The sequence below is a fragment of the Zalophus californianus genome, chromosome 14 (assembly GCF_009762305.2).
Source record: "Zalophus californianus isolate mZalCal1 chromosome 14, mZalCal1.pri.v2, whole genome shotgun sequence".
NCBI lineage: Eukaryota > Metazoa > Chordata > Mammalia > Carnivora > Otariidae > Zalophus > Zalophus californianus.
The window spans coordinates 1,180,435-1,194,071 of NC_045608.1; the positions used below are offsets into that span (position 1 = coordinate 1,180,435).

Below are 13,637 nucleotides of genomic sequence, written 5' to 3' on the forward strand. Positions count from 1 at the left end.
TTTAAAAATAATCTTTCACATGAAAATAAATAAAATTCCACATAGTCAACCTTGAATAAAAGCTTTCAGCATTAAACATAAATAAGGGAGCAACCCGTTTTTTACGGGTCTTTCACGTAGAATAAATAGCACGTTCCAGAACAAGTAGGAATACAATCTAGAACAATACACAGAAAGCATATTAACACAAATCTTAGGATATCAAACGTTCAAATGACACTTTCAGCTTTAACTGAATGCTGGAAACAGAGAAGCAAATACAAGCAGTAATTCCACTCAGCAAAATCCACAGACATTTTTACTCCTACTTGCACAAAGACTGAGAAAGCGAAGGAAGGAGAGGGTATGAGTGTGTATATGCAGTAAGGGACGGGGTGGAGGCTGTCACCTGCCATTGACACATGAAAACAGGGGCCAGAACCTTCCACGAACAGTTTGGCCCCCTGTGCACCCAGAGGCTCAGAACCCAGGGCACAAGAAGAAGCTAGGACACCTGTGTCCATGGCGCTAGAAATCCAGTCAGGAAAACGCCATAGGAAAAACCACACTGAGCACCAATCTCCACCCCTTGCCCCCGAGTGTGCACATGCAACACTCCGACCACTCCAGCCTGCCACCTGCATGGTCACGGTCTTCTCCTCCTGTGGAAGGGGGACGGGCACAGGACAGAAGCTGGTGTATGGGGCTGTCAGCATTCCAGGACAGCGCCGGGAGTGCAGGAGGCCCCCAGGGACATCCACTGTAGCTCAGCCTGAACCTCACAAGATGCAGCTGAAATAGTGGTGTGAAGGGAGGGTGAACCACTCAGCTCTGCCAGACTCGAGCTGCAGAGCACTCAGACCAAGAGGAGTCCCACCCAGGTTTTCCTCCTGAGTGCCAGGTGGCCTGGAGATGCCACCGGGCCTTCATCACAAGGGACAGGAAGCCCGGGTGCAAGAGCAGCAAGGTAAGGTAAAGACATTTCCCTTAAGTGCCCGCCAAAGCCAGGACAAAGCCACTTCCCTGCAAGCCACGCTGCCATGATCGAGACTGTTAGGTCTAAACGTGGCTAACAGTGTACCAGCAGCTCCCTCACTGCTCACTCTGACTCGGTTTCTCCACGCTGGTAAATGTGGGGGCTCAACGCTGTGACCTCTGAGAGCCAGCTCCTCGAATCTCTGATGCTCTGGTCTCGGAATTCTGCTGGAATTCCTCCCTTTTTCTTTGGAGGAGAATAGGTGGGGTGTGGTTTTGTCTCCATGAACTCACAGATCATCTGAAAGCATTACGAACTTACAGGGCCGTCACAGCTACGCCAGGGCTACCGGGTGCTCCTAACCCACACTGATAACAACGGGCAGTGTCGTGAAGACGAAGCACACGTACCAGCTCCACGTCAGGCGGCACATTCAGCCCCAAAGGGGCAATGAAAGGCTCCTCGTTTTCCTCTATGTTTTCAGCCTCATTTTTTTCTGTATAAAAAGAAAATATAAAACTTCAGAACAATGACCAGGAAGGAAGGTGGCCACCAACAGTAAGCAACAATGGAGGGACCGCCGTGAGTGCCGTTCCCTGGTTCTCCACCTTCCCATCATCACCTCTAGAAACACTTTCCCGTCTCCTCTACTGCTCCAGCATGCACCAGTCGGGTTATGTTACCAGCCCCCCAGAGGCTACTGGGCACTGACCTCTCCTGGAGACCTGGCAGTGGGCATCTCCCCACAATGCGCCCTACTTAGCGGGCACTCAGACCTTGATCACTTCTCCCTGCTCCCAGCTCTGTGATCCGTGTGTGTGTTTAACTGGCACTAAGACCCCGTCTGAGCTGTTTCTGCAGGAACCCTAGGGAGGCAGGCACAGCACAGGTGCTCAATGCCCAGATGGCGGGCTGATTTCACCATCAAGTTGTAAAGCCCTAAAGTATAACTGCCAAGACTCTCCACCCACGCAAATGACCTCCCTACCACCAATAATTAGATGCCTCTTTCCCATTTCCATCTACAAACAGCTCTGTCCACTGTATGTCAGATGGGGCACTGCACGTCAAAACTTCCTGAATCAGAAAGTACCTGCATACCTTGCAATCACTCAGGTGATCACCTACTTAAAAGGACACAGTGACGGCACCTGGGTGACTCAGTTGGTTGGGCAACTGCCTTTGGCTCGGGTCATGATCCTCAAGTCCCAGGACTGAGTCCCGCATCGGGCTCCCTGCTCAGTGGGGAGTCTGCTTCTCCCTCTAACCCTCCCCCCCATGCTCTCTTTCTCAATAAAGGTCTTTTTAAAAAGGGACATAGTGAAATGTACAAAAACCTATAGAAAATTTATCTAAGCTAACATTACAAAGGATTTTAATACCTACTTAGGTTTTCTGTCAAAAAAATAACATTAAGTAAACATGAAATCTTCATCAAAACCAATGTTTCCACCACATGTGGTTTCTTGATGAGATGAAAACTTCTGAAGGTTTTCTATCAAACCTAATTCTTCTATGAAGCCAAGGAGGAATTGTAAGCAGGTTTCACTGTACCTAAAAACCTGGGTATTCTAGTCTGAAGAGATACAGGTGGATTACAAATTCCTAAGGAAGAACTATTTAACACCAACCCGCCTGTTTCTACTTACGTACCCTTACTCTCCCCCAAGAACCAGAGACCCACTCGGGCCTGACAGCTTCCTGTGATCAGCAGCTCCGCTGCCCAGCAGCAGTGACCAAATGGCCCAGTGCGGCTGGAGGACACCGGACACCCTGGTCTGCAACACGACAAGTAGCAACTTCAAATCTCACAGTCTCCTGGGCACAGGGCCAAAGGTGTGTTTATCAAAGTACGTTTACTCTATCTCCCTAACATGACAAAATGATGGAAACTTTTCTCTTAAACAGTCCTGCCGTCGTGTGCCGCTGCTCATGAAGTAAAGGAGCCCAAATCAAGAGCTGTTTGGAACACGGAGGCTACACAGAGCTGCTCTGTCCTTATACACACCTTAATTTATAGAAAAATGGCTTTAGTAGCACAGAACAAAATACAACCATTACAATACTCAGATTCAAATAAATTCAAATCCCCCTTTTGCATAAAAAAGATCTTTGATAATGATAAAAAAAAAAAGCACAGGAAAATCACAAGAATCTGCCATGTGGAAGGAACAGGGGGTGATGCACAGACACAGAGATGCTCACAGCATGAAGCTTAAAATGCCCCAAAATGCCAGAACAATATAGTAACTTTGAAAATCAAGGAATATTTAAACCCGTTGAGGGCACTGGAAAACCAAAAAAAAAGCCTTTTTTTTTTTTTTTTAAAGGAATGCAACACAGAAGTAAAACCTCCCTGTCAGTGGTACTGGGTACCAACCTGAATTCTACCAAGTGGCATTTTACCTACATTAGCATCAGCGAAGCACAAAAAGCCAAGATTTAAGTTTCACATGGGCCCGACTTTCATTAAAAAAATTAATCCGTAGGACGCCTGTGTGGCTTAGTCGGTTGAGCACTGGCTCTTCATTTCAGCTCAGGTCAGATCTCAGGTCCTGGGATCCGGCCCTGCACTGGGCTCCACGCTTAGCGAGGAGTCTGCTTCACATTCTTCCTGTCCCTAGGCCCCTCCCCCACATGCATGCTCTAGCACTCTCTCTCCAACATATCTTAAAAAAAATGTAATCAGGGGTGCCTGGGTGGCTCAGTTGGTTAAGCGACTGCCTTCAGCTCAGGTCATGATCCTGGAGTCCCGGGATCGAGTCCCGCATCGGGCTCCCTGCTCAGCAGGGAGTCTGCTTCTCCCTCTGACCTTCCTCCCTCTCATGCTCCCTCTCTACCATTCTCTCTCTCTCAATAAATAAAAAAAAAAATCTTTAAAAAAATGTAATCAGCATATAAGGCAAAGTCCTGAGAATGTGATTATAGGAATAAAAAAAAACTTATAAAATAGTAAAGAGAACTTTAAGTTAAAGAGAAAGCACGTTAAAACTTTGAAGAGAAATTAAATCACATTGAAATTCTTAAAATTCAGTAATTGTAAAGAAGTTTAATTACACAGGGACAATATCCGACACGTGTTAACAGGGGTCGGCAACTTTCTGGACATTGCCAGACGGTAAGCATTTCTGGCCACACATGGCCTGTGGGCCAACTGCCCGACTGTGCCGCTAAGCTGCAAAGGCTGCCCAGCCACAAGCCAGTGTGGCTGTGCGCCCATGAAACTTCACTGACAAACCTGTGGTTGGGCCAGCGGTGGCAGAAGGCTGATCCCCCTTTAGAAATTTCCACTCTCATGTATGAAGTGATGTAGGACGTACTCCTTCCTTCTGATCAAAAATACTACGTATTTAAAGCAGACATAATGTACACAGTTCGGGAGCAAACCAACAGAATCTCAACTATCCAGAACCCTAACGGAGGTCACTCACTGTGGATAAAGGAATGAGTGCTTACTTCTTGGACCTGCAAGAACATTTCCACTAGTCCTAACTTCTGAGCGCATGAAGTGCCGTTAACGAGGCTTTAACGGAACACGGTCTGTGCAGCAAGTCTCCGCAGGCCCCGAGGACACAGCTGGACAACAGTGACTGCTGCCCACGAGGTCAAGAGCAGGACGAAGGAAGGGCAACAAGGAAGTACCTGTGCAAGACGCCCTACGTCCTGTCAAGGTGGCCCCCACCCATGAAGGGGGCAGGAGAGCCCCGCGCGGCCGCACCAGGCCGGGAGGACCACACTGTAACATTAAGCTGACATAACTACTAGAAACTTGTTAGGAGGTTTGTAACTGAAGGAGAAACCAATTAAGTCCCAAATAACTGTTAGCTCTAAAACGAAATCCCTGTATGATGTGATTCTACTTCACTAAACATTCCCATAGTTTCTAAAGTTAGACTTCTCCTTCCCTTTAATATTTTTATTTATTTATTTAAAGTAAGCTCCAGGGCGCCTGGGTGGCTCAGTTGGTTAAGCGACTTGCCTTCGGCTCAGGTCATGACCCTGGAGTCCCGGGATCGAGTCCCGCATCGGGCTCCCTGCTCAGCGGGGAGTCTGCTTCTCCCTCTGACCCTCCCCCCTCTCATGTGCTCTCTATCTCTCATTCTCTCTCTCAAATAAATAAAATCTTTTAAAAAAATAAATAAAGTAAGCTCCACACCCAACGTGGAGCCTGAGATTGAGAGTCACATGCTCTACGACTGAGCCAGCCGGGTGCCCCATACAGTTCTCCTTCCCCTTAAACAGAAGGTCCTGAACATACTGATCTAGCCTTGAAGTTTCCGGTTCGTGTTATCATTATTGACAGTTAATGTCTGATTACTATGCAAGGCCGTAAAAACTGTGCTCTCATGGCTTACCAAAGTGACAAAGTATATTTGTTCCTGCACTCGCAAGTCCAGATATTTTGGGGGCACTATTTTTTTATATTGAAAGTTCCTAGAGTTAAACCAGAAGAGAATGATTTTAAAATCTTCCATTTTATATAAACATTACTGCACACCACCACACGGGTGTGCGTGTTACGGGTCCTACCAAGTCTAACTAGGAGGTCTCGTGCTCTTCTCTGTAGATCAGCAAGTGACTCCACAGGCATCCTACTGAGCCTTGTCATTATTTTAGTTTTGGAGGGGATGTGAAGAAGCAGGTTCACACGAGGGTAGTTAACGCCTATCCTGTAAGGTGACACCCGCCCGTGAGAACAAATCACCATGTATATCAACTCATGTATCATCAGTTAAGAAACAAAGATCCAGAGTGAGTAATTTCCAGTTACCCAAGTAAAAAAAAAATACGTGGAAGGCATCCAGATCCAATGCAGACGAGAGCCTGCATTCAGTTTCCACCTCCAGGAACACTTAATTTTCTAATTTCTAGTTTGTTCTGTCCTAAGAAGGAGTTCCACTAATGCTGTCTGTGTCACAGTGAGGTTACCACTGCTTAGCGTCCACGCCTGTACCGTGAAGACCGCACCGCGACGTGTGCAGGATGCCGGCAGCCGTGTGAAGACCGCACCGCGACGGGTGCAGGATGCCGGCAGCCGTGTTACACTGGCAGCCCCCCCCCCTCACCTCTCTGTTTGGCGGGCTCCTCCTCCTCTGTCGGCTCCGACGGGTCGTAATAGTCACTGCCGTAAGTGAACCCCACTGCGTTATAGCTCCCGTCCTCTGCCAGGGCTTCACTCAATCGCTTGTATTCTTCCTCTTGAATAAAAATGAGAATTTTATTAACAAAAATGGAAATTTACTGAGAAAAATCTTACATATTTCTAAAGTTGTAGCTATCAGTAGAGCATACAACACACTTTTTTCAACCTCTTTTTGAGGCAAACATGTTTTTACAAATTCACACCTCACATCTAATAATATGGCCTCTTTTGCCAGTACATGTTTACCACAGTTAGCAGAACACACGTCTTTTGTGGAAAATTTCTTCCTGCTGAGAAATTTGGGGATTAAGAACTGTATTAAAGATTGTTAAGGCAAAGACAAGAACATCAATTTTAGTTTATACGATACTGTTAAAGAAGAACAGTTAAAGAGTTTGGTTTTTGTTTTTTCAAATCCCAGTCTGCCCTCAAAAGCTGGGAAAATTCTTTGTGGCTCTATATATAAACTATCCTGAGGTCCTCTCAGAACGCAAAGACTCCTGTTTTTCCAATCCACTGGGTACTGTCAAGATAATATCAGAAAGAGTGAGTATAAAAAAATGAATGGGAGTAAATTTTAAATACTTAAAAAATTTTAAAAAGTTTGTTGCTTAAGTAAGTTTTTCTTGAGCAGTACCTTGCCTTGCCTCCTCCTCAAGCAAGTCCGTATGCAAGGCTAAATACCTCTCTTCATCACACAGGGCATCTATTCGTGCCTCCTCTTCAGAGAGCTGGTAATCTCGGTTCCACGTGGAATACTCAGCATCATACTCAGAAAGGTCATGCAGGTGACCGCGCCCATCATATCTGTAATATGAACACGCTGGTCAATGGAAAGAAGTTAACGTCTAGGTTGGTTTGTGTGTGATGTTTTATATACATACTTACCGATTAAAACAAAGAAATAAAAATAGTAAAACAAACATAAAAAATCTTCTCAGATTTATATTTAATTTGGCTAGTCATAGCTCACCTACTTTTAAACTCAAGTTATTGTAACAAAGTCTAAATTCCTTTGTATAATATGACAAAACTTGTAATTAAAGGTAAACAACCCTTTAATAGTATAAGTGGTGCTCACTTCACTAGCAGTGCTTACCGTTTATGGTTTGCTCAACCATTCAATGCCATTTGCAAAAAAAAAATAAAAATAAAAATTTTTTTTTTCTGAAAAGTCAAATATAGCTTACATTCACACAAACCGAATACATAAATACCTATCCGTAAGAACCCAACGGTCGAAATTTCCTCGCTTCTTTCTGCTAGTCCCGAACTCTCAGGAGAGATCTTCACCAAAGAAACTTGCGTCCATTGGAGGTAAAATCTTGGCTAGGCTCGCCCCCTAGCCACTTGGCTGAGGAAATAAGTGCTGGGTTATGTGATAGAGAGACACACATACATAGGAACAGTGACATATACGTGCAGTTTAAGGAGGTTCACTGGAAACAGAGCAAAACTATTAGCAGATGCAGTATAAATATCTTCTAAACTTTTTACCCCCAGGAAATCACATACGTTAAGACACATCCATGTTTATGTGCATGGACCAATAGGCACGTTAGCCAAATTAGGAATAAAGTCACTTTTTGCTATACTTTTAACATAAAGATTCGGTGAAGCTGCTGTTGATGTGCAATATCAAATAATAAATGAGTGATTTAGAAACACTCAGATTTAGGCTTGCAAAAACAAACAGAGACAAACAAAAGTCTGCCTGACTTTTTAATGCTGACTTTTGTAATGAGGACCAAAAATTACTTAAATAAAAAAGACATTTACAAGAAAAAAGGCCAAAATTCCAGAGTAGCCAAGTTATTGCATTTTATTAAATTTCAAAATTATTTTTAATGTAAACCTCCTTAACTTACAAATGTAGATCATTATTTGAAAATATTATACATGTACATGTGTAGCGTTTGCTCCCCATTAGTTTTGGAAGACCTCACTCCAATCAATCATGTACAGAATGATATGGAAAACTGCATAAAGAGCTCAGACTTCATCGCTTACCAAACTTTAATAATAAATATCACAAGTAACACTTTGGAAAAGCAAAGCTGCCTGACAACTCAGGCAACATCGAGCGATAGAAACTATGGTTTAAAGGCACAGCATGTTTGAGCAGAGCATGGAGCGTCAGGTCCAGACCTGCTCCGGCAACCCTCCCTTCCAGAGTCACTGTTCTCTAGATCTAACTCCAAACGGCAATGTCAGGGATGGAAAAAGGCCTATTTGGTCATGAATGTGTCCATTCTGGCCAGCTCACAGGTCATCCCTACAGTCATGTCCCAGGGCTTTGCAGAATCCAGCTTTAATCAAACGACGGACTTCCTTCACTCGGAGACACTATTCCACAGTTAAATGGCTGGTCATCGTTAGCTTTTCAGTCCGGGCCCCAGAAGCAGAGTTGCCAAACCGGCAAAAAAAAAAAACCAAAGCAACAAACAAGAACCCCAAGGAGAAGGAAAGGGGGGCTGAAAATACGGGAGGGGATGGGAGCAAACAACCTACAGCATGTAATGCTGTCCTTTTCAAACCAAACATCTTTAGAAATCCCCAACCCCGGACCCCTCTGCCCAAAGCGGCTGAACACCCCGAGGGCGATTACCTAAAGCAGGTTCGATTTGAAAAGAAACACATCTGCACCCCAGTTCCACCCTTAGGTTTTAAGAGACCGTGAAACCAGCCCTAAGAACACTACCTCTAAGAGCAAAGCCAGCGTCTGCCCCGGTCAACTGGTTTCCAACTGATTGGCAAATTCACCCTGGGTCTGAAGATTCATCAAGTCAGAACACGTCAGAGCATCCCTGGGTGGGGAGGAGGGGGCTGGCGGAGTCAAAACGTCATGCCGGCAAAATAGAGGCGCTCCACAAGGAGGGCGCTGGGGCACACAAGTTTCAAGGCTAACTCTCGGGGTCCAAAAGGTTTCCTAACAGCGCGGCCTCAGCGTGCGATGTTTCGGGGTGCCCTCCCCCCACACCGAGCTGTGGGAGCGCCGCGGGCAGGGAGGCAGCGCACGACCCCACGGGAACGCCGGTCGGGAGAGGCCGGGGCACGGGCAGCTTCCACCGCGCGGGGCGGCCAACTGGAACCGGCGACCGGGGTGAGGGGTCGCGAGGGGCTGCGGGAGCAGAGGCGATCCCTCCGGCGACACACGCGGCACCAGCTCCAGCCAGTGCCTTAGGGCAGGTTTCACCGTCCCCCTCCCTCCAGAACCAGGGGGGTGTAAGGACAGAGGAGGGGGTCCCCCAGATCCCCGCCGGCTCCACAAAACCCTTCAGTCCTGGCCATCAAGTCAACATCAGACGAAATCAAGCGGGCGAGGGAAGGGGAGGAGCGGCGGGTGGGGGGAGGAACCGACCTGTCGATGAGGATCTTGTGGTCCCCCATCCAGGGGATGAGGTGCTGTCCCTGTTCCTGGGCCAGGGCCCGCTCGTCATCCCGGAACAGCTTGCAGGCATAGCCGAAGACCAGCAGCTCCACTCGGTTTCCCCCACCGCCGGCACCGCCGGGTCCGGCCTCCTCTTTCGCGCCGCTTTTCCTCTCGGTTTTGGCACGGCCTCCGCTCGCGCCGTACATGACAGCGTCGCCGGCGTCCAGGCTGGTCCTCTTCTGCGCCGCGCGGATGTCCCCAATGCCTCCGCCTGGCCTACCCCCTCAGTCAAGAGCGCCGCATCCCGGCCCCAAACTCGACACGGCCGCCATAGCGGGCAACAAAATGGAGGAAGCTCAACTTCCGGCGAGGGGCAGCCCTACTTCCGGCGAGCAGATTTGGCAGATTCGCTACTCTTTGCAGCCGTTCGAGGCGCCGGAAAGTATTTTGGCTCTAGCCTTCGGCATTCGGAGGCCTCGCCACGGTAGGAGCTGATGTGATCAAAGGACAGGGCATGTGTAGGTTCGTTTTCTCAGACGGTTGTCCAGAGCAGTGGCGAAAGCGCGGCGCCGGATCGCGCGCTACCTGCATCGGGCCGGCCGGGCGCGCGGCGCGCTGGGGTGGCCCCTCCCTGCGCCCGCGCGAGGTCTCCTGGTCTTCGCTGCCCCGGCCAGGGTCCGGGCCGAAGACTGGGGGTCGCGGGCTGGGGCATGGCGGACCAGGGGGTTCTGGGGCTGGGGAGCTCTTGGGGCGGAGGGCCGGGGGCCCGAGGGGCCAGGGAGCTCTGGGGCCGGGGGCCGCGGGGGGCCGGGGAGCTCTGGGGCCGGGGGCCGCGGGGGGCCGGGGAGCTCTGGGGCCGGGGGCCGCGGGGGGCCGGGGAGCTCTGGGGCCGGGGGCCGCGGGGGGGCCGGGGAGCTCTGGGGCCGGGGGCCCGAGGGGCCGGGGAGCTCTGGGGCCGGGGGCCGCGGGGGGCCGGGGAGATCTGGGGCCGGGGGCCGCGGGGGCCGGGGCGCTCTGAGGCCGGGGGCCCGGGGAGCTCTGGGGCCGGGGGCCCGAGGGGCCGGGGAGCTCTGAGGCCGGGGGCCGCGGGGGGCCGGGGAGCTCTGGGGCCGGGGGCCGGGGGGCCGGGGCGCTCTGGGGCCGGGGGCCGGGGGGCCGGGGAGATCTGGGGCTGGGGGACCAAGGGGCCAGGGAGCTCTGAGGCCAGAGGCTTGGGGGGCCGGGGAGCTCTGAGGCCGGGGGCTGGGGGGGCAGGGAGCTCTGAGGCTGGGGGACCAAGGGGCCGGGGAGCTCTGGGGCCGGGGACTTGGGGGGCTGGGGAGCTCTGAGGCCAAGGGCTGGGGGCCCGGGGAGCTCTGAGGCTGGGGGCTAGAGGGCTAGGGGTTTGGGGGTCAGGCCCTGCCCTTTCCAGGGCAGTCGCTTCAGGTTTCTGAGGCCCTGGTAACTTGTGGGTCCTGGGGATCGCGACCCCCATCCTGTCTACCTGGGAAGGTTTCCGTAGCAGAAACCGAAGGGCTTAGTAAGTCGTGAAGCCCCTTGCCCTAACTGGACTTCAGGTTCCTGGGACTCGCGTGGGAAAAAAGTAGTCGAGGTTGATGCAGGGGGCCTCGTTCTGGGAGACCAGCCACCTGGATGCGGGGTGACTGCTACTCGAGTAGGTTCCTCCTGGGCCTCAGTTTTCCCACCTGTGTTTTCCGTAGGAGAGTGGCATCTTGTGGTCCAGTCTAGAGTTTCAGGCCAGACTGCCCGGTAGCTGGAGTGCAGAAGCACTGCCTTGGGGCCCAGAGCTCTCTTGGTGCTGGGCCTGAACTGCCAGTGAAGTAAATGTTCTTCCCTCCAGCCCACATTCCTTGTCCATAAAGTACAGCTTTTTCTGCTAGTAAGGTTGAGATAAGATAATGTATATGAAGGGTGGGTAATAGGGTTTTAAAAATTAAGCCACGAGCAGTTTCTACCTCAGGGCCTTTGCCCTTGTGATTTCTTTGGCTGTGTCACTCTTCTGGCTTTTTCTGGGCCAGGCTCCACATCCAGGTCTCAACTCTGGTCCCTTCTCAGACTGGCTGTAGGTGTGCACACCAAGTAGAATTTCCTGCACTCGTCCGCCCTTCTTGGGGCCGATCTGCCTTTGGAGCACTCACCACCACCTCACATCACATCTGTATATAGCTCTCCCCAGTATTCGCTTCAGGAGAGCAGGGTTTTTTTGGGTTCATCTGAGCATCCCCAGTCCCTGGGCTAGCACCTGGCACACAGTCCGCCAAGTATGGATTTCTATCTATAGAATGAACATGACCGAGCCATTGTCCTATCTGGCTCTACAAGGCTGCCTTGCCCCCACCGAGGGGGCATACTGTAGCTCTCAGTTGCTCAGTAAGTCCTACCTGATGCTCCAGGCACCTGCAGGTCTGTTGGGATGCTGGGTCCGCTTCGAGCTTTCCCTGGAGTTCAGGGAGCTGGGTCAGCCCCAACACTCCGAGCCAAACTCCTCTGCTCCTTTGACCTCAAGGGGAGTCTGGAAGCCTTCAGACCCTGTGCAGGTGTGCAGGTGGCTTTTTCAGCCTGGCGTGGGATTTTTGAAGACCTGGGTTGCACTCCTAACCCTGACTTCAGTTCCACTGGAACTTTGAGTTCTGTCCTTTCTGAGCCTCCCTTCTCTGTAAAGTAGGGACAGAACAGGACTCTGTCCTTCAGAAAGCTGCCAGAGATCTTAGAGCTGATACACAAGGATGTCCATCTGCCCTGAGTGTGTTTTCAAACAAAAGCACTGAAGCGTGTGTGGGGGGGGAGGGGGGTCAGGTGTTGAACTGGCCCAGTGGTGTTTGAACTGCGGGCTGTAGTCCACCGCTGCTGATGAAATCAGTGCAGAGGCTCATAACCAGCATGAAAACACGAGGAAAAAGTCTCTCAATTGGTTCTCTGTATTTCCAAGTGAATCTGAGAGTTAGCTCGTCCAGTTCTTCCCAGAAGCCTTCACGCGTTGGTGCTGGGATTGCCTGGGGAGAGTTGGCACCTTCTCAATGTTTACTCCTCCAATCTACTAGGCATCCATCTATTAAAAAGTCTCTCAACGTTTACTAGTTTTCTCCATAGGATCTTGAGCATGTTAGATATATTCCTATAGATACTTCACTTTTTGATGCCATCGTGAACCCTTTTAAGCTCCACTTGCGAATTGTTTGTTGCTGGGAAGACAGTCTAAACACTGATTTTTGTGTTCGGCTGCCTTGCTCAGCTTCATTATTTCTTGTTCTTTATCTGTAGATTGGTTTGGATTTCTGACCTGGACAATCATATGGTCTGTGAGTGATGCCTGCTTTGCTTCTTCCCAGGCCTACCCTCGTTCCTCTCGTCGTTCTTCCATTCTCTCCCCTCATAGCGTGAGCGCCTCTGCCCCGACGGAGGACACACGGGCGTCATGCGCACCCTCACCTGTTCCTGGTCTCGGCGTGAAGGTTTTCCCTACCTCCACTGTTGAGTGTGGCTCGGGTGGAGGTTCTCGGAGACTACCCTTTATCAGAAGAACGTTCCCTTGTATTCCTAGTTTGTTAGGGGGCGGGTGTGTGTGTGTGTGTGTGTGTGTGTGTGTGTGTTTTAATGAAAGGAAGTAGAATTTTATCAGATGCCCTTTTTGCACTGAGATGATTATTTGATTTTTCTCTTTTAAGCTAATAAGTGGGTTACATTGATTTTTTTTTAAGATTTTATTTATTTATTTGAGAGAGAGAGAATGAGAGAGAGCACGAGAGGGGCCAGAGGGGGAAGCAGACTCCCCGCCGAGCAGGGAGCCCGATGCGGGACTCGATCCCGGGACCCCAGGACCATGACCCGAGCCGAAGGCAGTCGCTCAACCAACTGAGCCACCCAGGCACCCTACATTGATTTTCTAATGTTAAAGTAACCTTGAATTTTTCAGATCGTTTCAACTTGATCATGATATTTTATTCCATATATACATTGCTGGGTTTGATTTGCTAACGTTTTGTTTAGGACTTTTTGTTGTTGGGAGAGGGAGGAGACGTACAGTTGACAGAAGTGCAGAATATGTAAGGAGCTTGTATGAATCAATAAGAAAAATTAATTAAAAAATGGGTGAGGGGCGCCTGGGTGACTCAGTCTGTTAAGTGTCCAAGGCTTGGTTTTGCCTCATGTCATGATCTCAGGGTCGT

The 13,637-nt window shown here is 49.9% G+C and overlaps 1 protein-coding gene across 3 annotated transcripts in view; it reads right to left on the reverse strand.

Annotated features, from left to right (window-relative positions):
- The window catches only part of LOC113912660 (splicing factor SWAP), a 69,198-nt gene extending 59,391 nt beyond the window's left edge, over positions 1 to 9,807 (reverse strand). For 2 of the 3 annotated variants that reach the window (XR_003516918.2, XM_027576221.2), the window contains exons 1-4: positions 9,460 to 9,807; positions 6,736 to 6,905; positions 6,022 to 6,153; positions 1,366 to 1,451 (exon numbers count right to left, since the gene is read on the reverse strand). Coding sequence is in view for 2 of the 3 variants with exons in the window: in XM_027576221.2 (XP_027432022.1) it covers positions 1,366 to 1,451; positions 6,022 to 6,153; positions 6,736 to 6,905; positions 9,460 to 9,677 (606 nt within the window). In the remaining variant the exon portion in view is untranslated. The remainder of the gene's footprint in view (positions 1 to 1,365; positions 1,452 to 6,021; positions 6,154 to 6,735; positions 6,906 to 9,459) is intronic. The other variant, XM_027576222.2, reaches the window with a different exon arrangement.
- Between the last annotated feature and the right edge of the window lie 3,830 nt (positions 9,808 to 13,637).